Source organism: Lepus europaeus, chromosome 21 (assembly GCF_033115175.1).
Source record: "Lepus europaeus isolate LE1 chromosome 21, mLepTim1.pri, whole genome shotgun sequence".
Taxonomy (NCBI): Eukaryota; Metazoa; Chordata; class Mammalia; order Lagomorpha; family Leporidae; genus Lepus; species Lepus europaeus.
Genome location: NC_084847.1, coordinates 11,590,522 through 11,617,539, shown reverse-complemented (window position 1 = coordinate 11,617,539; position 27,018 = coordinate 11,590,522). Strand labels below are relative to the sequence as shown.

The window sequence follows — 27,018 nt, the reverse complement described above, 5'->3', positions numbered from 1 at the left end:
TGATTCTTTTGTAAAGCTGAACAAATTCAAATACTGAGGCAAAGAGATTTAAATTATTTTTCATTATTTTTGTAAGGAAAAGTAACAATCAGCTCTTTGTTAATGAATAAATGGCTGCCAACCACTGAAGTCTTTCTTCCTTGAGGTCTCAAAATGAGAGAAAACTTCTTCAGTCAACTGAATGATCATGCCACAGGCTCCATGTAACCCAGGACATCTTCTAAGACAATGTTGTTGCCCATTCTGTGCCAGTAGTGAAAGTGAAGCCTACCATTACTACAGCCTCAGTCTTGAACCAAAAATGCATTCATTTCTTTATCCAAACACACAGAGCCACTTGGTGTGCACAAGGTTTGAGTGTTTGGACAGATCCAAAACTAAAACAGCTTTGCTAGTGTAGTCCAGTCAGAAGATAGGGCTACATGTATCCAGAGAGGAAGCATTGCTCCAAGGGAAAGACGCAGGCCTTGGGTGAAGATTCTAATTCCAAACTCCCATTTTTCAGCATGATGGAATAATAAGGACTGGAATGAACCTCCTGCCAAAGCAACTAGAAAACCAGACAAAACACATGGTACAACTGCTTTCACAAGCTGGGAAACAGGTAATGCAGGACCATGGCCTCTAAGGGGAAGGAAACAAATGGAATGAGCCTTTCACTGGCCTGGCCTTCTGCCTGGAGGGTAGCGGGAGGATAAGGCCTCCCGAGCTGGCCAGGTTTGCCGAGTTGAGGACATGGAGGAAGTTGCAGGGCAGATTTCTGAAAAGGAGGACCTGTGCTGAAAAAGAATTCTAAGAACCTGCTTAAAGAGGAGGCGGGGTGTCTTTGAGTCTGAGAACTAAGCTCTATGTCAACAGAGTAAAACGGTACAAGGCTGCGCAAGAAATGACCAGTGACGTAATTCCCAGAGCGCACACAGAGCTGGGGGAACGTCTGAGCTCCAACCAGCCAGAGTGAAAAAGTCCTCCCTGAGGAGCTCCCCTCAGCACAGGCTCAGCCCCTGTAGTTAAAGCATTACCCCTAGTGTGAATGTGGCCCTAGATCTCTCTTAACAGAGAAAGGCTGCGAGGGGGATCCCAAAACAACCTAACTGCCTACCCAACCAAAGCCCAGCATTGTAAAGGGAGACAACAAAAACACAATCCAGACACTCAGCAACGTAACAGTTACAATGTTACATCCAATAAAGATTACTAACCTACTTACCAAGAAGCAGGAAAGTAGGATTCTTTTAACAGGAAAAAAATTTGCCAGTAAAACAAACCCAGAGTGACAGAAATAAAATTCACAATCAGTTGTTATAACCGTACAATTAATTTAAAATATAAGAGAAATGGAGCTTCCAGAGAGAAAAGTATAATATCTAGAGTAAATAATTTATTAAATGACATTAGCAGCATACTACACCTTCATTACAAAAAAGTCAATGAACACATGAATAAGAGGCACAGCTAATAAGACATTGTAAAAACAAAAGCACAATATTTTTAAAAATTCACTTTAAAAATGGTAAGAAACGAGAAACAAGGTGAGTGTAACAGACTGGACAAACCAAAGCTATAGCAAGATGTAAATTCAAACTCAACTGCTGTAGGCAGCCTCTCAGCCCCCAGTGATCCCTGCCTTTTGGTATTTATGGCCTTGTAATCTTCCCTTGAGTAATTTGCTTCTGGCCAACAAAATATGGCGGGCAGTGCTGAGGGAGTGTTACAAAAGATTATCACTTCTGTTTTGCTAGCACACTTCCCTCTTACCAGCTTTAAGAAAGTAAGCTGCCACGCTGGGGGCAAGGAACGCAGGGTGGCCTCTAGCCAACAGCCAGCAAGAAACCATCTGGTTCACAGCAATTAAGTAAGCTTGGAAGCGGATCCTTCCCAAGCAGAACCTTCAGAGGAAACCCAGCCCTGGCTGACACCCTAACTGCAGGCTCACGAGAGCAGAGGTATCCAGCTAAGTCCTGCCTGAATTCCTGACCACAGACACTGTGAGAAGACAGATAACGTGTTTTGTTTAGCTGTTGGATTTGAATTTGTTACACAGCAATAAATAGCTAATATACCAGACACAGCATTACCTTAAACGTAAGTGATCTAAACATTACAATTAAAAGACAGAGATTATCCAGTTAGATTTTAAAAAGATCCAGCTGTATGCTGCCTATAACCAACTTTAAATACAAAGACACACATGGGTTTAAGTTAAAAGCATAGGAAAATTTATCTCATGTAATGCTAAGCCTAAGAAACTTAGAGGAGCTGCAGTAATATCCAACAAAGTAGACTTCAGGAGAAAGATCACTACCAAGCATGGAAAGATATTTCATAATGCAAAAGGGTCAATTCATCAAGAACACATAACAGAACTTAAAATGACAAAGGAAAAATAAACAAATTCAGAATGGTAGTTAGGACCTGTTTTCAACAATTCTCCTCAAGTACTTGGGTGGCAATAAGTATACAGAAAATCAGTTAAGGATATAGAATACTCAAACACAACTTAACCAACCCACTTGACCTAAGTGACGATTACAGAACATTCTATCTTCAAGAGTATTGAGTGAAACTGACCCTTGTCTATACTCCTGTAGAACAATGGTCCTTCTACTTTTTACTTGTTATTTATTTAGTTTTATTTAGTAGACTGTTAAGTCTGATTATAAAACTAAAAGAAAAAAAAAAAAGGAAGGGAGGGAGGGAGGAGGGAATCATTATATTCTTATGACAGCGTATAGTTAAAATGTAATAGATAAAAAAGACAAAAAACCAAAGTACTTCCTAAAACCGCTAGACCTTGATAATCATAATTTAAGACTAAGTTCTTGGATTTCTTTTAATTTAAATTTTTGGCCCTAACTTGATCTGATTGGTATAAACATAAATTCTTGTATCTGGAAAATCTAATTTATAATATGAGGATAGTTCAAAGAGTTCATGGAAAATGGAAAGAAGAGATAAATACTTTGGTGTAAAATTTTTTGAAATTTATACATATGAAGGGGTCTTAAGAAGTTTGTGGAAAATATGTATGATGAAAAAAATGCATATAGATTTCAGTATTTTTGCAGCAAAATAAACATTTTTCGTTCTATTCTCCACAAACTTTTTGAAGTATACTAGGTGTTCAGATATCCAAATAAAATTTTCAACTTTTATTAGGTGTAAGCCTTTGGCTTCTGTGGCAGGCTCAGAAAGCACCCAGCAAACACCCTAGTAGCTATGCTCTTTCTACATACAAACTAAACAAGAACACGGTAATACAACCAGAGATTTCAGTAGTTCATTAACAAATCACTATCCAAACAAATTCCATTTTCTAGAAAAAAATGAAGAGACTAACAGAAATATATAGAGGCAGAAAAATCTGTTAGAAAATATGTTACAGAAGCAACAGTTTCTCATATTGTTTAAATATTACTATTATTCTTGGCTTGAGTAAAACAGTAACACACATTTTTTCAGCATATTTTATTTAGATTTTAAACATCAATCAAGAGCCACACAATTCTTTAATACATTCAATAACCATTTGTGACCAATTACTAAGCAATTTATATTTTTTTGCCTTTTTTTTCCTTTTAAACTAAGGAGACTTAAAATGCCCCAGGTTTCTGACAGACTATTAGAATATGATCAAATGAGCTTTATTTATATATAATACTAGTTTTAAGAGGCTTGGTAAATCAATTTACTTGCTTGTATCTAATTTTTAAACTCATTGAAAACATAATACATTCCTATAACAGAATCAGACATCAAATCATAAGAAATTTTTGATCGTATGTAATTCATATTTACTGGTCAAAACTTGTAGATTAATATAAAGCATTAACTCATCAGAAAGAAACATAAGCACACAAAGTTCCCTAACGAGACTGACCCTTCCAGCATGGAGTGCTGCTCACCCCTGGAGTCTCATACTTGCCATTCACAGGGTTCAGAGGGGACAACCATGAGGCTGTTCACAGCTAAAGCCAACTACAACCCAAACAAGTCCTAATTATCCATTTCCTTAAGAGGCCCAAGCTCCCAATCTCTTGGATTCCACTCTTCCCATTTATTTTTAGCACTACATTCTTTTTATGAAAAAAGAAATGTATAATAATACACAATAAAATATTTTAAGGGCATCTAAGATTAACTGAAACTTGAAGATAAATTAACTTATAGCACTTGCCCCCAAATCCCCATGACCTCAAACTTCATCTAAACAGTAACATCACACCATGATTTCACAGTTTTTTAGAACGCTAGAGCTGTTTTCACAGATTCCTAAGGTGATTGTGAAACAAGTAACCATATACAAACATGTATTTTAAGATATATTTGTTTCTTAAAAGATAATTTCTGAAGTTAATAAATTTCTTCATTAAATGATTAGGTTAGTGAGAAGAACTAATTTAGCGATGTGACCACATAAGATTTCCTAGAATCAAAAAGGAAAAGTTAGATGACAACTCATTACAAGAAATCTCTTTCCACATCACAAATAACTGTTTTATTACTTCAAAATACCAAAAGTCTTCTGTATAGCATTTATAATTTACATCAAATGCCTTGAGTCCCAGCAACCACATCTCCTAATCTCTTCAGAACAAGTACATAAGGAGAAAACCCTGTCAGCCAGTCCTCGATGACAGAGGGTCTGTTTAGGAGTTTCCCAGATGGAATGGCCGTGCTGGAATTCCTTCCAGTAGCCTGTGAAAATGTCAAAATGGAGTCTGTGTTGGAGGTCACAGTCCCTAGAGAGCTCTGAGTTTCGGCCTGTTTGTCTTTTCACATGCTTTAGTGTTTGAAAATCCTTCCTTGCAGACACTGACTGGTGCCCAGGGAATGCGTGGATTGTGGGAACTGGCAGTGCCCACGAGAAACGAGCTCCATGGGAAATCCGTGCCTACTGTTTGCCCTCTCGCCACTCGTCAGATAAGCTGCTCTTCAGATGCTATGACGGTACATGACGAGTCATTAAGAAATTGCATGTCAATTTGACTTCTTTAAAAAGAAATCCTTGTGGAAAATGGGAGCAAAAGTTATTGGGACTACTGAAAGAAACAGTAGGTTATAAAGCACCACAGCAAAACCCTGAAAAATTATTTTCACTTAGTATGAATTACATGCTGCGTTTAAAAAATGATACATACAAATAACAAATAACGAGGGGGCTAACTATATGCTCACATCATTCAATACACTTGACTTGCATTCACTTATCTAGTCCTCACAGCAAACCTACAAAACATCAGATCCCACCAGCATGATCCTCAGTTCGCAGATGGAAGGGAGAATAACTAATGTTTTCAAATCCACGTAGCTAGTAATGGTGTAGCCAGGATCTAGACTCAGATAGGATGGCTCCAGAGTTGGTGTTCTTAACCACTGTGTATGCTGCCTCATTTGTGGCACCTTCACAGCAAAATGCAGCAGGGTAACCAAAACACGGACCAAGTAGGTAGTGCATGCCTTGAAAACACACTAGTCCAAATGCTGTGTTTCATTTAGTCCTCTCAACAGCCTACCCACAGGCTACACATGACACAAGGCCTTGGGTTGCATGACGTCATACATCTAGTACAACGGAAGGAGATCTACCAAGCTTGACTCCACAGCATTCTTTTCAACAAGGATCTTCTTCCTCTGCAAGAGTCATTTCTAAATTAATTTTCTGTATATATAGTCAAGGGAATTAATTATAAAGATCTATATATCCAGCAATTTTATGCGTATATTACATTCTGAACTGCCTACACTGTACTAGAGGCTTAACGTCTAAGAATTATTTTAAGGTAAGAGACTCAGGATCATTCAATAAATGTTTGCTTGCAGTGCTCATTTCTTCTAGGGGTTCAGATGGCCACATCTCAGAACAGAGCACCTGGGTTCAGTTATCTGGCTCCTGGCTTTCAGGTTTGGCTCTGGTCCAACCCTGGCCGTGTGCTCATTAGCAAATGAACCAGCAGATAGATAACTCTATCTTTCTGTCTCTATCGCTGTCTCTCTGCCTCTCAAATAAATTTAAAAAAAAAAATGTTTGCTACTAATAACAATACTAATAAAGTACTCTGGAGTTCCAAGCTCTTAGCTTTGGCTTGGCCAAGTCCTGGCTGTTGTGGCCAATTGTGGTGCGAACCAGCAGTTAGAAGTGTATGCTTTCTCTCTCTCTCTGTTGCTCTGCTTTTCAAATAAACAAAAATAAAAATTTTTTTAAAAGTATCATGATTTCATGCCTTGAAATAACAAAATTTGGGGAAGAGCTGAGTATTCTGATGTGGAAAACTTTTCTTTTCTATAAAACGTGACGGTGGTTTGATCAGGCAGATGCCAGTCCACATTTTTCTTAACTAATAAAAGAAGATCTTCCATTTTGTAGCTATGAATCTCAAATCTGCAGAGTGTTGACAATCCTAAAACTTGTCAGTTTTTAAACTTAGCCTACAAGAACCAGAGGCAAGTTGTGAATCAGACATTTTGCTTTTCTCATTATGTCTTTAACACACACAGAGGTCATATATCAAAAAGTTCTTGACAAAAACAGATACTCAACTATTAGCATTTTCTTAGTGAAAACATAAAAGAATGTGAATAATTTGGATTTTAGAAAAAGCTAAAATACTGCCTTTTAATTGAAAGTCTGATGTCACTATAAAAAATATTAACACATAGCTGCCAACCCTTGAAAACCACGAAAAGGAATATACTGCATATTCTAAGTTAGATACATTATTTTTGAGGATAATAGAAATTAAGTCAATTTCTCTTTCCTTTTAAATATGAGGGAAGTGACTAAGAGAGAGAGCTGGCATATATGTTTAAGAACACAGCCATGAGGAACGTGTTAAACAGCAACATAACTAACTCGTATCTATGGAACATTTCATTAGAAACTGAGATGGATGGAAGTTATCTTCCATTCTTTATGTGTCTGCTGCTCAATGAAAAGCAACAAGGCAAAAGTGATGAGATCTAAGAACACATGATGTAATGAGGAAGGGCAGCCAGGAGAAAGACTCATGGGCTGGAAGCTACCATGCGCAGACTACGATGGGCACACTGTGACACAGAGAGCTGGTTGGACTTACCCACACTCACAGACTGAGTCAGCAGAGGAGGCTGGAGTCCTGACTCCCAAAAGACTACACTTCCTGTTAATAATAGTGAGGGCAGCAGGTGAGGGCAGGAGAGCCAACAGGACAGATAGCAAGGACTTAGACAAACATCAGGTACAACATTTGCTAATTAGTCTGGGTAATTATTTATTACAAACCAAAGAGGCAGTTTCAATGTTTGCTGTTCTAATGCATTTGTCTTATTGCTTTCTGTGACAATAGTACTTTATTACTGATATCTGAAACTACACACAGGAAGAAAATAATCTTGGGTCACTTTTTCCAGTACACTCCAGATACTTATCAGGTTCTTTGAGACATAAAAGAGAACAGGCATCCAATATCTGTCTCTTTTTAACTTCAATTTTATGAAAATTATCTCAAATAAGCTATGGAAGAAATAATGTGCTTCTAAGACTCTAGAAACTAGGAAAATCTTATAAAAACTCAAAGCAAATATCTGTGCATTTAAGATGATGTGATTTTACTGCTGGTTTAAACTACTAATTACTATCATGTTTTAATTCTTATTTTTAATATATGTTATCTGATGATACCCCAAGGGCACTTCTACAAGAAGACACAATTTCAAGGCTGGATTATCTGCTGAAAATGACGTGTCAGGGGGTGTTATATTTGGAATCTCTGGTCCTGTGGCTGCACCTGTGAAAGGGTGAACTTCACTCACCCCCTCAAGGGGAACTGAAGAAGGCTCATTTCTGTGCTGATGCTGTCAGCAGATGGGATTCACTGTCAGCTACAAGTGGGAAAATATCAACTCACACACACAGCCCCTTTCCTCCAACCCTTCACACACACACACACACACACACACACCTCTTAGGTGTGTTCAGCCATAGGCTGCAGCAAACTAAATTCTCAGTAACAACAAAATTATCTACATAAAAACCCTAGGGTAGAAAGAGGCAGTGGGTGGGGTTACAGGTACTTATTTACATTGTGAAACAAAATATGCTATTTAACAGGAGACTTTATAAAGGCCATTAGGAAACAAAGTACCTCACCCTTAAGGTACTTCCAAGGCTTATTTTTCATTGTCACAAACAAGGAGGGTTAAGAGCTGCCACAATCAACACAGAATTTCATCTGCGTTCTCAGCAGGATTACACCTTGCTTTTAAGCTTCATCACTGTGTTTAGTATTGAGTCCTAGTCCTAAAGCCCAATTTTTAAAAACATTTAAAAATTTCACTAAGAAAAATCACAATCAAGTTTACTTCTCTTTTTAGTCTACATAGTCTAACTTATGGAAGCAGGAAAAGAAATTATTTAAATGTATCAGAATGTGTATTAATGTTCTCAAGATTCTAACTATGTTGATAGCAAAGCCAGTGACAAGAGAAATTTGCAGGAAATCTTCCATTTCTATCATCTCCAGTTACAGAAGGGAAAAGCAAAAATCCCATTGGTCTGTCTTGGCTGTTCAGCATGTATTTAGTTCTTTCCCATTTATGACATTATGAGAATTTTCTGTCTGGTAGTTAGCTCCAGAGAAAATGCCCATTTATGTACAGCCTAAGGAATACAGTTCTGCCAAAGACAAACGCTTACCACCTTTGTGCATTTACACACACCTGCACTGACAGTAAACCTGACAGGTTAATGAGGAATGGGGAGATGTTTTCAAATTAAAACCCACAGAAAGGAGTAGCTGTGAACATATGCCATTTATTTTCTATGGTGCAAGGCAAGTGGTTTTCTTTGGCTGGGTTCCATGACTAGACAAAGTTCATTCGACTGTAAATATATTAATACATGTATTGAAACAAAGCAAAGAGCCATCTTGTGTACAACCAAGTTGAATAAATTATTTTCTCTCTAGTAGGTGATTATTCAGGAACAGAATGAGATTGTTTAAAACTGTTCAGTGTTTAATAAGTTTAACGGATAGAATTAGGAAAAAAAATTTTAGATGGGACCAAAAGCTCCAAACCGTAACAGCTATAGCAACTGGTAATACCAAAGTTTAACGTAAAAAAAAAAACAGAACCCTTCTCATTACTGAGGCCTAACGTGATGTTTCCACTTATCTTGCCTTTCCCTACTTTGGGGAAGCACCTGAGCTTTTCCTGTCTAGTACTTTTGACAGATTTCCCCAAGACTCCCAGTGCTGACCACTGGAAGGGAGTTAATAGTGAAACATGAAGACAGATCTAATACTTGTGAAAAAAACAAAACAAAACCCTAAAGCAAGTCCAACATCTCTGCTCCACCTGTGCTTCGCTTTAGGAAAGGCACGTGGTTTGTTTCTGTGTATCTCAGTGGCTGGGAAACGCCGGCGGCCCACAGGGCTGCCTTCGTTCTCCACCTGAGAACTGTTTTGGCCACATTCAGGGACACAGGAAACCCCAGTCTGCCTTCACTAAGCACTTTCTCCAGTAGCGGGACTATCCTGCCACACTACTATGACTACCAACATAAATAGTAATTAAAAATAAAGGAAGATCCCGGAATCATTACTTAAATGTCAACTTCATTTTCCCTGTAAAGTTTATTTATAAACTACTAAATAAGATGATCTTTCTACACACTAATCCCAAACTGAAATATTTCCATTTACTCTACAAAATAGCTCTAACTAGTGAAATTCAAATGCTCAGGAATAATAAAGTACAATGACCAAAAAAAAAAAAAATCTGAATTGAAATATCAGTATCCAAAAAGTACTATGTATTGATCATTTTGAATATGGTATGATTGAAACATGGACTCAAGAAGAGCCCAAAAAATGAATATTCATTAAAAAAACTGAAGTGAGGAAGTTATAGTCCTTTGATCCATAAATTACATGATGTGCATATATTGTGCTCACATAACTGTCAAAAACCCAAATTTCATGTTTTTATTTAACATATTTGTTTTTTTAAATCAACATGTTGTTTTAAAATATGTATATTCTCTGAAATATATATATTGAGTTAATTAACATGTTTCAATTCACATACAGTTTTTTTTGTTTGTTTAAACCAACCGAACAGTCAGGGCTTATGCCTGCAACAAGACTCAGATACAAGGTCAAACATATGTCACTTGAAGGAAGAACAAACAAATGTCAAAGACATGAACTAAAAAACAGAAGTATGTATGTGTTTCATGTGTTTTCCTTAGTAAGAGAAGATCAATAATGAGAAGGAGTGAGAAACACTCAGAATCCAGAGAGTCACTAGCAAGGCACATGGACGTGTTCTGCAAAGAGTTTGATTTATTTCTGGCTTTTCAAAATGGAAATTTAAAAAATAGATTTGCAAATCAAATACAAGATTCATGATAATAGTGGATAGTAAATCCAGTTGAAAATCTTAAATCTACCTTTTAATTACGTGTGTTTCAAGTGTTTTTAAATTTTAACATTACATTGTATTTGCTTTTTAAGTATTAAAAGTAAGTGTCTATCATTTATCTCCATTTATGTTAAAAACTGACAATCTTGTGTTTTCCAGAAACTCTGGGATGTCTCTGTGGTCAACGAAAATATGCTGAACAAATAAGAAAGAACAGAAAATACTCACTTTGCAAACAAGGATAAACCAGCCCAAGACTGAGAATCTGGTCAATACACCCATTAATATAAGCAATACTCAGATAAGAAGTTCTTGCCTCTTAATGTTCACTGAGATGTACCACACTGGAGATGGGGCCGGAGGGAGAACACACTCTACCCACAGGCTACTTCCACGGTAGCAGGATGGGAAGTTGCGTCCCAACACCTTTGCAGCAGGGAATCTGCTGTGCTAAGACGGTTAAATCCAAAGCTGACTTCCAAAGGTCATTTACTACCAAAGACACTGCCTAGGGAAATACTGACTCATCTAGACAGAAAATGAAATTCTACCTGTTCCTTAAAACCGTTCAGTACACCTCTATGTGGGCCTTCTCTGGGACAAACAATCTGCTTGCTGAATGTAACGGACAAAAACATCACTACCAAGAGGAGTAGGTAGGGCTTAACAGAAGACACATCTTCAGTGTGCATGCTCAAGAACTCACCATTCTTCCTTTCATTTAGAGGGGGTAGGTGCTGACTGGACTGCAAGGAGAGCTCCTGGAATTCATGAGCCACGGCCTCGCTCTGAGGACTTGGAGCAAGATGGGCTAACGGTCCCAGTTCATCCTCGGTGTCTATGGCCCCTGCGTGATCCATTGTGCTCCAGCCACCAGCAAAAGGGAGTCAAGTCACCTCTTAAATGTGGCCTGTTGAAGAGACTGCCAAAATAAAGAATGTATAAGTAAATAGTACGCTTATTTTTCTTTAATTTGCACAGAAGTATCCAAATGAGAATCCTGGTTTGTAGACCACTTTTACTGCTATGTGGCCATTACCAATTCATTGGCATTCTCCCGAATCCAGGTTCCTGTCCAACAAAGAGGCATAATATACTTCCCATCTCAAAAAGCACTTAAAAGGTAAATCAAAATTCAAAGATATTTTGCGCCGGCGCCGCGGCTCAATAGGCTAATCCTCCGCCTAGCGGCGCCGGCACACCGGGTTCTAGTCCTGGTCGGGGCACCGATCCTGTCCCGGTTGCCCCTCTTCCAGGCCAGCTCTCTGCTGTGGCCAGGGAGTGCAGTGGAGGATGGCCCAAGCCCTTGGGCCCTGCACCCCATGGGAGACCAGGATAAACACCTGGCTCCTGCCATCGGATCAGCGCGGTGCGCCGGCCGCAGCGCGCTACCGCGGCGGCCATTGGAGGGTGAACCAACGGCAAAAGGAAGACCTTTCTCTCTCTGTCTCTCTCTCTCACTGTCCACTCTGCCTGTCAAAAATTAAAAAAAAAAAAAAAGATATTTTGCATAATTTTTTATACTACAGATTAAAGTTATAGGTATTGATATCATTACTTGTTCTTAATGCATGCTAAAATGACAAGAAAGTCAACTAACACTGATGAAAACAAAGAAGCAGTCTGGGTTGAAAATCCATCTGAACTCCTATGTATAAAGCAATTAAATCAGCATTCACAGCAATGGGCAATGTTACAGATAAGGGTGCTTCCAAAAGCCTGAGACGCAGAGTGAGAACAGGAAACAGCACTTTGAGCTAACTCATGAAGGCACCAATGGAAACATCAAAAAGTTTGTGGACAATGGGATTAACAGCTAAGTTTCCTTTGGTGCAAGTATTTGCAATCCATACCTTGCTTTTTCATAATAAGGCATTTCTCATGTAAGGCATTTCTCTTTGTAGCTCATGACAGAGAAACCATTTAAAGTCACTGAGATTTGGGTTTGTTACTACAGCATATAAGCTGGCTCATTTGAATTCAGAAATCAGTGAGATGAAAAACCCTTAAGTATGTGTATGTGACACTGGCTTAGGGACTCCACAACGGGCAGCAAGAGACCTGTGACTGTGCTAGGCGGCACTGTACACGCGATCAGACGCTGCCTGCTTTTGCAGTGGCAATCCACATCCCAGTTAACTCAGCTACTTGTCTCCTGGCAGACTTGTGGGTGGTTCTCAGTTTTGCACTATTGCAAATAAAGATGCTATAAATACTACAAGTATTTATTTGGATACAAGCTTTTATTTCTCTTGTGTAAATACCAAAGAGTAGAATGGCTGAATTATATGACAGCTGTATTTTAAAATTTTAGCAAAGTGTCAAACTTTTTCTGAAGCAGTTATACCATTTGGCATTTGTACCATCAGAATCTGAGAATTCCAGTTGTTCCACATTCTTACCAATACTGCATATGGTTGATCTTTTTCATTTCAGTCATTTTAATGGGCATGCAGTGGTATCTCATATTGCTTTCAAAAATATTTAAAATTTTTAAAAATGTATTTGAAAGGTGGAGTGTCAGAGAGAAAACCAGAGATAGATAAATATCGTCCATCTGCTGGTTCACTTCCCAAATGCCTGGAACAGCTGGGGCTGGGCCAGGCCCAAACCAGGGACCTGGAACTCAATCCAGGTCTCACGTGGGTGGCCGCGGCCCCAGGACCTTGAGTCATCTCTTGCTGACTCTGAGGGTGCACACTGTCTGGAAGTGAGCCAGTGCCCAGGCTCTGAGTCTCACCTGGCTTTCATGTGCCTTTCCTTAATGACTCACGATGCTGCATATCTTTAGTGTGTTTATTTGCCATCTCTCCATCTTTTTTGGCTAAGTATCCAATCAAATCTTTTGCTCATTCCTAAAATGAGGTGGTTTTTTTCTTTATTATGTAGTTTTAATAGTTATTATTTTTAATAGAAAATTTTTATTTAGTAAATGTAAATTTCAAAAGTATAACTTTTGGATTATAGCAGTTCTTCCCCCCATAACCACCTTTCCACCCGCAAACCATCCCATCTCCTACTCCCTCTCCCATCTCATTCTTCATTAAGATTCATTTTTAATTATCTTTATATACAGAAGATCAACTCTATACTAAGTAAAGATTTCAACAGTTTGCACCCACACAGATACACAAAGTATAAAGTATTGTTTGAAGACTAGTTTTACCATTAATTCTCATAGTACAACACATTAAGGACAGAGGACCTATATGGGGAGCAAGTGCACAGTGACTCCTGTTGTTGATTTAACAACTGACAATCTTATTTATGATGTCAGTGATCACCTGAGGCTCTTGTCATGAGCTGCCAAGGCTATGGAAGCCTCTTGAGTTCACAAACTCCAACATTAAGTTTTAGTAGTTATTTATATATTCTAAACAAAAATGACTTATCAGATATGTGATCATCACATATCTGATAAGTCATTTTTGTGCCTCCTGGTCTATGTCTTATCTTTTTACACTCTTAATAGGGTTTGTGAACAGCACATCTTTAATTTGATAAGGTATAATTTATCAATTTTCTTTTTTATGGATGTTTCTGTTGTTGTAGCTAATAAATTGTTGATTAGTCCAAGGTCACATAGTTTATCTCTTATGTCTTCTTCCAGACATAGTTTTATGTTTTACACTTAAATCTATGATGCATTTTGTGTTAATTTTTATATATGCAATAAGATATGAATCAATTTTTTTCCTGGCACATAAATATCTGATTGTTCTAGCACCATTTATTGCAAAGTTTATCTTCATCTACTCAATTGCCTTTGCTTGCACCTTTGTTGAAAGTCAAGCAGTCATGGATATGTGCATCTATTTCCTGACAGCCTATTTAGTTCCCAAAAAATACATGAGCTTAAATACTGTGAATAAGCTGTGCCCCAAGTCACTGGTGATCCTTGAACTATGCATGTGCCAGACAGATTCCATGCAGCTTACCTCAGGTAAAAAGGATTGCACTGAAATTTTAAGGGCTGCTCAACACATGAAACACAGAGAATGCAAAAACTAGTTCAGCCATTTACCTAATAGACCCCAGAGTTTCTCATATCAATCAGAATTCCAAATTCAATGAAAACGCCTTTTGATAACAAAGGCAAAATTTTCACTAGAAGAAACTATAAGAAATGCTCAAAGAATTTATTCAGGCTAAAGAGAAGTGATACTAGAAGGAAACTTGGATTTTTAGGAATCCAAATTAATACTAAAGGTTAGTTTTTGTTCTTAGTTTCTGAAATGTTACCAATCAAAGTAAAAATTTTACATCTTATGTGTGGCTTATAATATAGAAGTGATACAGAGGTCTTCAAAAAGCTTATGGAAAATATGTACTATGAATAAAACTATGCATGGATTATACAAAGTTTCATACTTAAATATGATTTTTTTTTGACAGGCAGAGTGGACACTGAGAGAGACAGAGAGAAAGGTCTTCCTTTTCCATTGGTTCACCCTCCAATGGCTGCTACGGCCGGCGTGCTGTGACGGGAGCACCGCGCCGATCCGAAGCCAGGAGCCAGGTGCTTCTCCTGGTCTCCCATGCACGTACAGGGCCCAAGGACTTGGGCCATCCTCCACTGCACTCCTGGGCCACAGCAGAGAGCTGGACTGGAAAAGGAGCAACTGGGACAAAATTCGGTGCCCCGATCGGGTCTAGAACCCAGTGTGCCAGCGCCGCAGGCGGAGGATTAGCCCATTAAGCCGCAGTGCTGGCCTTAAATATGACTTTTTAAAAATTCCATTTTCGAAGAAATGTTTGAAGTCTTCTTTATATATGACAAGTATGACATAAAGAAAGAGAGAAAGGTAAAATAGTCAATTCTTCTACATTTCTATCCATTGCAAGCAAACAGTCTAATTTTAAGTGGACTGAGAAGTTAGGCTTGTATACTCTAATTCTTAAAACAACCACCAAAAAATACAGTTTTAACTAAAATGCCAATAGAGAAACTAAAATGGCACACGAAAAAGGAAGAATTTAGAAACAAACAAAAGAAATACAAGACTGTAGCACTAAATCCAGTCCTAGTAATTACATTAAATGTAAGTGGATTAAACATTCTAATTAAAAGACAAAGATCAAGAGTGGGTTGAAAAAAAAACTCTAGAAAATAAATGCTTTTGAAGTGACATATTTTACATTTGTGCATACATATAAGGTAAAAGTAAATGGATAAGAAGATAGGAAGTCTAAGAAAGCTGTGATGACTATATTAATATAAACAAAGTAGATTTCAAAAAGATGTGTTAGGTTAGTGAATTTTTATGTTCCCTAAGGAACATTAAAACATGACTCCCAGATTTTCTCAAAACTGAATTTCCATTTTAAATTATTCATACAAAATAAAATCTGTTCACACCACATTAAATCTAGATACAAGCACTATAACGCCTTTATAATGGCAAGATGTACAAACTCTGAACGTTAGTGCTAATGACTTGGAAGATCTTTTAGGCGTAGATTTTAAAATATTTTCATGCAGTACTATCTTTTCTTCACATAAGATTTTTTTCTAATCTATTATGCTTTGACATTACACTCACCTCAAACTCCCACACATCCTTCCAAATTAAGAAAATTATAAGCTAAGTAAATTTTTACAAAAGTGTAGCAAAGGGAAAAAAACATACTTTAAAAAAACCTTTAACTTAATATTCATGAATATTCTTGATGGAATATAGATTCTACCTATTCTGGAATTTTACAAGCTGTCATCTTAAAGTCTACTTAACTACTTAAAATTTTTCTTTTGAAAATGAAATCCACCACCAAATACGAAAAACACTCTGTCAAGAAGTCAATAATTGAGATGCTAAAGAAATAGCATTAGAACACAGTCTTTAATTGGGTCATAATCTAGATAAGAATGTAAAACAATTAAGCTTTAATTGGACAAACTGTGAAAGAACAATTTGTCTAGAACTGACAGAATGAATGAATAGGGAGTTACTACAAATCTCAATATTATATTCCAAAATGAAACAAATACATCCTTTTTTCAGCATTAAGTAAAAGCAGTCAATACTAGTAAAATCAATCTGGTATATGGCTTCTGCTTTGTGAACGCAAACTATTTCACATGTACTATGACAAGAGATAGACAAAAAATACAGAAAAAAAAATCAAGGGGCATTACTTTTTTTTTTTTTTTTTAGAACATTTCCACCAACTCAGAAAATTCCCTTGTATATATTTTTTTAACTTAATGAATATAAATTTCCAAAGTACAGCTTATGGATTACAATGGCTTCCCCCCCCAATAACATCCCTCCCCCCCTGCAACCCTCCCCTTCCATTCACATCAAGATTCATTTTCAATTCTCTTTATATACAGAAAATCAGTTTAGTATATATAAAGATTTCAACGGTTTGAAGGGGCATTACTGTTTAACTTCTTCTTCCATTCACTTACTCATTCCTGCTTTTCTGAACAGAGGCAAGATAACACCAAGAATAAAGATCCCGGTTCTAAAAAGATGCTGAGCTACTGGGCTAACGCAGTCCTAAAACACTGCTAGCATTTGGTTTGAACTGACTTGAAGTCCAAAACTAACTCTTTCCATTGTATCTTGTTGTTCATGTAACTAAGTTACACAAAATACTAGTAAATGCAATGGCATATGATCACTGTTAAACACTAGAAGTGCTAAATAATGAAGGAGCACAAAGGTTATCAACATCGGTCTTCAGAAGTTTAACATCAGCCAAATGAAAATAGGTAGCTTTTCCAAATATACCCATCAAAAAATGTTGTAGCCAAACTGTTGTCCTTGCTGTTTCAAGAGCCCATGAATTACAACATTTGAAAAATACCTGGCAGAAAAATAAATTTCTAAATTCAAACAAGGTAAAAGAGCAGAGTTAATCATGAAAGTCAAAGTTTACCACACAAACTAATTCTCTATGTTAAAAAAAGTGTTTACAATAAAGTCCCATAATCAAATGAACTGAAAACTTTGAATCAAAAGCACTTTTAAAAACTATACCTTAGTGTCATTTGATTAGGTAGATAAATGATATCAATTCTAGGTTATTATTTTACCTGTTCTTTGCCCAAAGCTTCTGGGGACAATTTGTCAATACATGATATTAAAGTTCAACTTTATAAGAACAAAAATCACATTAAGTATTTTCTTAATTACATGCTGTTAATTCTGCATTTTTCTTTTCTATATGATGTTTCCTACATGTATCAGTAGTTCATTATCAAATCTGCCTAAATGTTTCCATGAATAAAATTCATCTCCCAATTGTGTTCCAAGGGAAAAAATAATGGCATCAAGGACTACTTCACCCAGTCTGACCATGTTCAGTCTTAACAATCAGTGCAGAGCCAAACAATAGCAGTTCTTAAGTTATATGTCTCAGGGCAGTGTTGTGCAGAAGGTTAAGCCTCCGTCTGAAGTGCCAGCATCCCATATGGGCACAGGTCCCAGCTGCTCCACTTCCGATACAGCTCCCTGATTATGCAACCTGGGAAACCAGCAGAAGATGGCCCAAGTACTTGGGCCCATGCACCCATGCGGGAGTCCTGGGAGAAGCTCCTGGCTACTAGATTTGGACCAGCCCAGCTCTGGATGCTGCAGCCATTTGGGGAATGAATTAGTGGATGGAAGATCTCTCTCTCTCTCTTTGCTTCTCTATGTCTGCCTTTCAAATAAATAAATCTTTTTTTAAAAGTTACATGTCTCTATAAAAATATTATTTCATTATCAGGATACAAAATTTTCATAAATTCTTATCATGAATAGTGTTTCCAGTCCCCTAGTTTAACTCCTGGTTTGATAAACTGAATGCTCTTATATTAGAACAAAGGAGCATTTCAGTTGAAAACTATCTTAGAACCAGTGTCTAGTACAAGTGCTTCTCAACTCTTTCCTCACACTTGGTTAATTGTTTGGGGAATTATTTTTTTTAAAGATTTATGTATCTATTTAAAAGGTAGAGGTACAGAGAGCAAAGACACAGAGACAGAGCGAGATCTTCCATCCTTTGGTTTGCTCCCCAAATAGCAGCAATGTTCAAGGCTGAGCCAGGCTGAAGCCAGGAGCCAGGAGCTTCCTCTGGGTCTCCCATGTGGGTAGCAAGGGCCCACACTCTTGAACCATCTTCTGCTGCTTTCCTAAGTGAATCAGCAGGGAGCTGGATCTGAAGTGGGATAGTCAGGACACAAAAGAGCACCCATGGGGGATGCCATCAATGCTCAGGTGTGGCCTAACCCACCACACCTGCTACACAATGCCAACCCATTTGGGGAAGTTCTTAAAAAAAGCATGATGGATGGGGGTTGGGAGGTATCTCTCCAGATCCTGCCACAATTGGTCTGGAACAGAGGGACTCTAATTTGTACACAGTATTGAGAATCACTGACCTAGGGGACCCCGGATCTTATAGACAGGACAGATCATTTGCTCAATGAGTAGTAAGAGAGGTCAGAAGCAAATTTTCATGTCTGCATTGGGATCCAGTATTTTAATTTGAAAAATGGCAATTACAACTGAAAAGATAAGACTATTTAGTGCATTTTTACTCAGCCTGGCACTAAGTCTAGAATTCTATGCTTTCTCTCATTTTGCCTTAATGGCCTCTCTGTGGGTATCATTATTCTGCCCCTCCTTTTTTTTTAAATTTCTAGGGGTTTGTTTACTGGCATTTGACCCACAGTCCTGGTCTTGGGTAGGAAAACCAGCATCTTACTCTTGCCTCCATTCAGTCTCTGTTGCTCTAGCAATCCAAACCCCTCCCACCCCCAGCAGTGGTCCAAATACAGTGAAAGGGCCCAGGGACGTGATGCACAGTTCATTCAAGAGTCTGCTGAGTCTCAGAGTCAGACAGTGGGAATATTTGAAGTTCTGCCCGTTTACTTCCACAACAGAAAATAAGCAGAGAGAGGAGGTGAAGAGCAAAGGTGCTGGCTACCCTGCAGCTTGCCCAAGTCTTTATGGCTATGTCTCTGGATTTGCAGGCCACTCTTCTCTTTTTCAGCGACCACGCGATTCCTTGGGACAGGCAACCAGTGATTGACACTGTGTATACACATGGTTTAAAAAGTTACTGACTTGCTGCCACTTGGAGCCCCAGCCATCCCAGATTCATCATGGCAGTGGTTCCATCACAGGAAGAGCTGGTACAGTCATATTCCATCTCTGTTACCCTTCATCTGTAGGTATGCATCACAACTGTCACAACTGCCCTATTCAAACTGGTCTAGTCTTGAGCAGTGAACACAGCAAACAAGCAGGCAGATGCCACAGGTCCTTCAGTGTGGTCTCCAGGATCATCTTTTCCGATAGGCCCATTTTTTTTTTTTTTTTTACACAGATTGATTAATTTGAAAGTCAGAGTTACAGAGTTAAAGAGGAGAGACAGAGAGGTCTTTAATCTGTTGGTTCACTCCCCAGATGGCTGCAATGGCAGGGGCTGCGTCAGGCTAAAGCCAGGAGCTTCTTCTGTGGGTGTAGCTTCATGTGGGTGTAGGGGCCCAAGCACTGGGGCCATCTTCCACTGCTTTCCCAGGCCATAGCAGAGAGCTGGGTTGGAAGTGGAGCAGTCGGGACTTGAACTGACTCCCATATGGGATGCAAGCATTGCAGGCAATGGCTTAACCAGGTATGCCACAATGTCAGTCCTCATTATTCCCATTATAGATGAAAAAATCAAGTTTGGAAAGTTCAAGCAAACTGCAGAGACTAGCATCAAAGCTAGATCTTCAACTTCAGGACCCAAACTCCTTCCACAATAATACACCAATGTACCGCAATAAGACTACACCTATGCAAAGAGGTTGTAGAAAATAATTAGGAGAGACAGATACAGGGGACAGAGGAGATGGAGAATAGGAAGCTGAAGTTGTAAAAGATCCATTTACGCAAGTCTTTAAAACATACACTGAGGGTCCACACTATTAGGCACTGTGGGGGCACTGGGGTTCAAATGATGGATCAATCAGACCTTGTTCTCAAGGACACGCCCTTGTCAGACATGCAGTCGGTGTGGGAGCTTTGCTGCAGATGAACGCTCTCCTTTCACCACTCCATTTTAGCCAAAAAGTTCAAAGTGTGACTGTAATTAAACTCCAAAGGAAAAGAAAACGAAATCTAAAACTATAAATGTACTATACATATGGAGGACATCTTTTTGACCCTAGGTTACAACTCTTTTATTTTTTTTTTCAACTCTTTTAAATAAACAACTTGTAGCAGGGTTTTCATTTGTATTCTTATGTATAGCTATTAACTACATGGCAAAAATGTACTACAAATATACCAAGTACTGACAATATATTATACAGGCAAGTTGTTACATCACAACCCTTGTAACCCTGGAAGTGACTCTTACGGTTCTAAGAATGCCAATGTGATGACTGCCAATGTGATGATTTTTTACTTGTTTACTGAATGAATGAATAGCCACTTCTAGGGTAGGCCAAAGTCAGGAGCCTGGAACTCCATCCAGGCTTCCCACGTGGGTGGCAGGGCCCTCTTCCATTGCCTTCCCAGACACATTAGCAGGGAGCTTCATCCAAAGCAGAAGAGTTGGGACTTGAACTGGCACTCCAACCAGCACGCCAGGTAGCTGCACCACAAAGTCAGCCCCACAAATGAATAGGTGTTAAATGAACATAACAACATAGAATAAACTGCATACTTAGCACCTTCCAAAAATGGTGCATTCTTTAATAAACACTGTACCTAATGCTTAAGTAAACAGTGTTTCTGAAATATTCATTATTATTCATCTATAAATAAAAATTTGAATTAGTAAAAGCTTAAAACATATGGTATTTAAATTACTATATAAAAGAAAACAAATTACAAGTGGAAAGCAATGTTTGAGGAGACAGAAATGCTTATCCTGACTTGAACATTATTCAATGTACATATGCACTATCACATCAAAACATCAGATGGTAACCCCAGAATATGTACAATTTATGTATCTATTTAAAAAAGAATTAGAAAGTGGTATTGGTTCTCTTAGTAAAAGGGCCAAAACCCAAGCCTTTTTAGTTTCAACAACTGTATTTTCCAAGTATTTTAAAATAATAAATGATTCTCAGAGAATATAACTCATTAGAGGATTAATTTGAAGCTGGGCTGGTTTCCAAATTTAGCAAATACTGTGTTAAAAACAAACTCTAATTTTGTTAAATTATAATTAGCATTTGATTTAAATACTAAGAAGTAAACATTTGGAAACAGATCAAACAAATACTTTGTTTAACAGACAAAACAACATATTTACTCCTAAGTTCTTTCAGGCAGGGAAGGAAGAAGAAATGGAATGAAGAGAGAAAAAGAGAAAGGACAACTTAAAATAGGCAAGTCTTTATTCTCCAACTCTTTATTCCTGATACAAGAGATCAGTATAACTTGCTTCATTTTTTAAAGATTTATTTATTTGAGAGGCAGAATTACAGAGAGGGGGAGAGACAGAGAGAGTGGTCTTCTATCTGCTGGTTCATTCCCCAAATGGCCACAATTGCTTTCCTAGGCCATCAGCACGGAGCTGGATTGGAAGTGGAGCAGCCAGAGCTCAAACTGGGGCCCATATGGGATGCCAGCATCACAGGCAGAGGCTTAACCTACTATGCCACAGTGCTGGCCCCAAGAGGTCAATATAATTTAAAATACATGAAATAAAGTTTGATTTACTTGTACAAGACATGATAACTAGTTAAGTAGCGGTATTGAGAATATGGATCCTTTAACTTATAATTCAGTGCTTCAGTTCACTAATTAGACAGAGTGAGAAACCCTCTTGTCTGAGGCAATAACAATTAGTCTGTTGGTAAACTGAAGAAATTCAGTTTAAAGAGTAGTCAAAGGGCCGGCGCTGCAGTTTAGCGGGTAAAGCCCCTGCCTGCAGTACTGGCATCCCATATGGGCGCTGGTTCAAGTCCTGGTTGCTCCACTTCTGATCCAGCTCTGTGCTATGGCCTGGGAAAGCAGTAGATGATGGCACAAGTCATTGGTCCCCAGCACCCGTGTGGGAGACCCAGAAGAAGCTCCTAGTTCCTTCGGATGGGCACAGCTCTGGACTGTTGCAGCCAACTGGGGAGTGAACCAGCAAATCGAAGACCACTCTGTCTCTGCCTCTCCTTTTCTCTCTGTGTAACTCTGAATTTCAAGTAAAGTAAATCTTTAAAAAAAAAAAGAGGAGTCACTTATGTCACTAAGCATAATGGTCATCAATCGCATCTACTTTGTTGAGAAAGACAGGATTTCATTATTTTCTACGGCTGAATAGTGTTCCACCAAGTACATACACACCACAGTTTCCTATCCAGTCATCAGTTGACAGCATCTGGGTTGATTCCGTATCTTACCTTTTGTGAGCTCAGCTGCTAATAAGCCAATCCCCAGAAGACTAATGTGCTTTCTCTCTTTTTTTTTTTTTTTTGACAGGCAGAGTGGACAGTGAGAGAGAGAGAGACAGAGAGAAAGGTCTTCCTTTTGCTGTTGGTTCACCCTCCAATGGCCGCCGTGGCCGGTGTGCTGCGGCCGGTGCAGCACGCTGATCCGATGGCAGGAGCCAGGTGCTTCTCCTGGTCTCCCATGGGGTGCAGGGCCTAAGCACTTGGGCCATCCTCCACTGCCCTCCTGGGCCACAGCAGAGAGCTGGACTGGAAGAGGAGCAACCGGGACAGAATCCGGCGCCCCAACCAGGACTAGAACCCGGGGTGCCGGCGCTGCAGGTGGAGAATTAGCCTAGTGAGATTTGATTATTGTTTATGGCCCTTGTCTAGACTCTTAAGGAACAGTGGGTTTTCTACTTACTACTTGTTGAATACTTAGTGGAGGGTTAAGCTTGTGATTATAATGTAAATTGAAGTATGTCACTATAAAAATTAAAACAAAAGTAAAAAAGGAAGGCGGGGGGGGGGGCAAGGGAGGGAGGGAGGGGTGGGAAATATTCTATTCTTAAAACTGTAGATATTGGCCGGCGCCGCGGCTCAATAGGCTAATCCTCCGCCTGCAGTGCCGGTACCCCGGGTTCTAGTCCGGCACCGTGGCTCACTTGGTTAATCTTCTACCTGCGGTGCTGGCATCCTATATGGGCACTGGGTTCTAGTCTCAGTTGCTCCTCTTCCAGTCCAGCTCTCTGCTGTGGCCCAGGAGGGCAGTGGAGGATGGCCCAAGTGTTTGGGCCCCTGCACCCTCATGGGAGACCAGGAAGAAGCACCTGGCTCCTGGCTTCAGATCGGCACAGCGCCGGCCGTTGTGGCCATTTGGGGAGTGAATCAACACAGGAAAGACCTTTCTCTCTGTCTCTCTCTGTCTGTAACTCTACCTGTCAAATAAATAAATAAAAATTTAAAAAACTGTAGATATTAAATACATGAAACCTGTCCCTGTCTATTAGTTTAAAAATTATTAAGAAAATAAGTCTTGAGAATGAAACACACACAAGTGGGCATTCAGCTCAGTGGTTAAGGTGCCTGCCTCCCACACTGGAGTGCCTGCCTAGGTCTGATCCCTAGCTCCTTCTACTAATTCCAGCCTCTTGCCAATGCAGACATTGGGAAGCAGGCGTGACGGCTCAAGTTCTTGGGTCCCTGTCACCCAAGTGGGAGACCTGGATTGAATTCCCAACTAGCCGCTGTGGGCATTTGGGGAATGAATCAGCAGACAGGAACTATCTTTCTCTCTCTGCCTCCCAAATAAATTCAAAAAATTTAAAAATTAAATTTAAGAAAAATTAGACATAAGTGTTAAAATATTTTCTTTTAAATTAGAGTGAATAAAATGTCAATTCATTTTCCAGCCTTCTGATACAAGAGGAAGGCTTTTATTGCTGCGGATGCACTGATTCTCTGGCATAAACCACGATATTCATGATTTCCAGCTTCTGTTTCTTTAAAATAGAACAAAAATTGAAATAATTTTGAGTACAGAATGCATTTACTGGGGCTGGCGCTGTGGCACAGTGGGTTAATGCCCTGGCCTGAAGCACTGGCATCCCATATGGGCGCCAGTTCTAGTTCCGGCTGCTCCTCTTCCGATCCAGCTCTCTGCTATAGCCTGGGAAAGCAGCAGAAGATGGCCCAAGTCCTTGGGCCCCTGCACCCGTGTGGGAGACCTGGAAGAAGCTCCTGGCTCCTGGCTTTGGATAGGCGTAGCTCCGGCCGTTGCAGCCAATTGCGGAGTGAACCAGTGGATGGAAGACCTCTCTCCCTCTCTCTCTCTCTCTCTCTCTCTGCCTCTCTTCTCTGTGTAACTCTGAATTTCAAATTAAAAAAAAATCTTAAAAAAAATGCATTTACATTTTAAAAATTTTAATTCAATGTTTTTAAGTTCTCATGTATTCAATAGCAATGTCAAAGCAAAATACCTTTAATTTCCAAGCACTTTATTTTTTTCTTATCTCACCAGTTTACCTAAGACTTAAACTACTACTACTGGTATAAACAGATTTAGAAAGAAACATAGCTTAATTCTGGTTAGCACACAACTCAGCTAATGAGATCAGAAACACTTCAAGACTTCAGTGACCACCTCCTGGCACTCATCCCGATGTCCTGGGGCAAGGTGGGAGCGGAGAAGGCTGATCCACAGTGAGCTGGTCAAGCTGGGGATGCAGAAGAAAGGCTCTACCACAAAGCATTTTAAACACTGTGTTGACACCAAGGGCATCTCAAATTGGAAATCTGAGTCCTTTTAAGTTTTCTAAAGTCTGTTAATTTTTACATATTCCAATAGACCATTTAACTTCTTAAAAAATGTGTTCATATTGAATTCTGAGACGACATCTCAGAACGCATACCAAATAAAAATTAATCTTCAGCATTTTATAAAAGCACAATCTAGGGACTGTGCACGGCAGGCTAAACCAGCTACCTGTAATGCCGCCATCCCATATGAGCACTGGTTTGTCAAGGCTGCTTTACCTCCAACCCAGCTCCCTGCTAACACCCCTGGGAAAGCAGCAGGACGGCCAAGTGCTTATGCCCCTGCCACTCATGTGGGAGACCGGATGGAGTTCTTGTCTCCTGTCTTCGACCTAGCCCAAGCTGTTAGAGCCACTTGGGGAGCGAAACAAAAGAGAGGATATACCTCTCTCTCTAGCTCTGCCTTTCAAATGAACCAACAAGGCACTCCAGTGGGTAGCAGTCTAAATAGGTTTCTAATGTCATTACATATGAGATTATCTACTCTGATTTTATTCAACTCCTTCTAAATACTTGAGTTCTTCTCTGTAGTAAACACCCTTTGATGTATAAATAGCAATTTTATTATATATATATTATATATATTATTATTATAATAGCAAATTTTATTACACTGTAAGTTGTGGATAAGGTATCCTTTGTGTGCTTACTGAGGTAGAATTCACATACCAGAAAATCCAGCATCTTAAAGCATACAATTTAGTGATTTTTAAACATGGCACCAAATGTGCAATTATCACTATGTAATTTCAAAACATTTTCATCTCATCCAGGAAAAATCCTGTCCCTATAAGCAACCACTGATCCACCTCAGTCTCTGGATTTGCCTGTTCCAGGCCTGTCACACAAACAGCATCACAGACTAGGTGGCCTTTTGTGTGTAGCTTCCTTCAATTAACAAATGTTTCCAAGATTCATCCATGTTGCACCAAATATCATTATTTCATTCCTTTTTATGGTTGATTCTGCTGTATGATTTCCCACGTTTTTTTAATCCATTTTGTCAGGCAATCCGTTTTGGATTGTCTCCAGTTTATGTCTACTATGAATAATGTTGCTATGAACATCAGTGTACAAGTTTTTATGTGAACCTTTGGTTTCAGTTCTCTTGGGCATACACCTATGAGTGGGATCACTGGGTCCCATGGTAACTTGTGCTTAACTATTCGAGGAGACACTCTACTGTTGCTCATAGTGGCTTCACAATTTTACATTCCCACCAGCATATGTTCCAATTGCTCAACATCCTTTTCATTTAAAAAAAAATACAGCTATCCTAGGATGTGGAACGGCTTTTCATCGTGATTTAGATTTGCTTTTCCCTAATGACTGATGAACATCTTTTTTGTCTATTGGCCATTTATGCATTTTCTGTGAAGAAATGACCATTTTAGATAAGGTTGTTTTCTTCCTGCTGAATTGGAACAGTTCTGTCTACATAAATATATATAATATGTATTATATAATATATATATAATGGATACCAGATCCTTATAGATTTGTAGATTATTTCTCCCTCTCTGTGGGTTGACTTTTCACTTTCTTGATACTGTGCTTTGACACTGAGACACTTTATTTTGATTAAATTCAACTTATCTTCTTTGTTTAATGGCTTGTGTTTTTGATATCCTATCTTAGAAATCAAATCCACATTCATGAGTCTACATATTTCAGATTGTCTCATAAGAGTTTAATAGGTTTTGTTCTTACATTTAGGTTTTGATTCATTTCAAATTAACTGTTGTATATGGTATGAGGTAATTTCTGTATACAGTATGACTAAGTCAGAACTTCCCAGTGAAACTCTTCCCAAATCTGACTAACTAAAAGTATAGAAGATAATAAAATAATTAGTGTCAGTTTCAGCTATTATGCTTTGTAGTGATTTGTTATTTTGTATATACAAAGACTACAACTGGGCCAGGCCAAAGTCCACCGCCAAGAAT

The 27,018-nt window shown here is 38.8% G+C and overlaps 1 protein-coding gene and 1 pseudogene across 7 annotated transcripts in view; both read right to left on the bottom strand.

Annotated features, from left to right (window-relative positions):
* MRTFB (myocardin related transcription factor B) overlaps nt 1–27,018 on the bottom strand; it is a 198,998-nt gene that overhangs the window by 105,308 nt on the left and 66,672 nt on the right. For 6 of the 7 annotated variants that reach the window (XM_062180752.1, XM_062180751.1, XM_062180754.1 and 3 more), the window contains one exon: nt 11,108–11,323. In XM_062180752.1, coding sequence (XP_062036736.1) covers nt 11,108–11,261 — 154 coding nt within the window. In that variant the 5' untranslated portion in view covers nt 11,262–11,323. Of the gene's footprint in view, nt 1–11,107; nt 11,324–27,018 lie in introns of those variants that run through there. The other variant, XM_062180757.1, reaches the window with a different exon arrangement.
* LOC133751076 (transcription elongation factor SPT4-like) lies at nt 19,201–19,682 on the bottom strand (annotated as a pseudogene).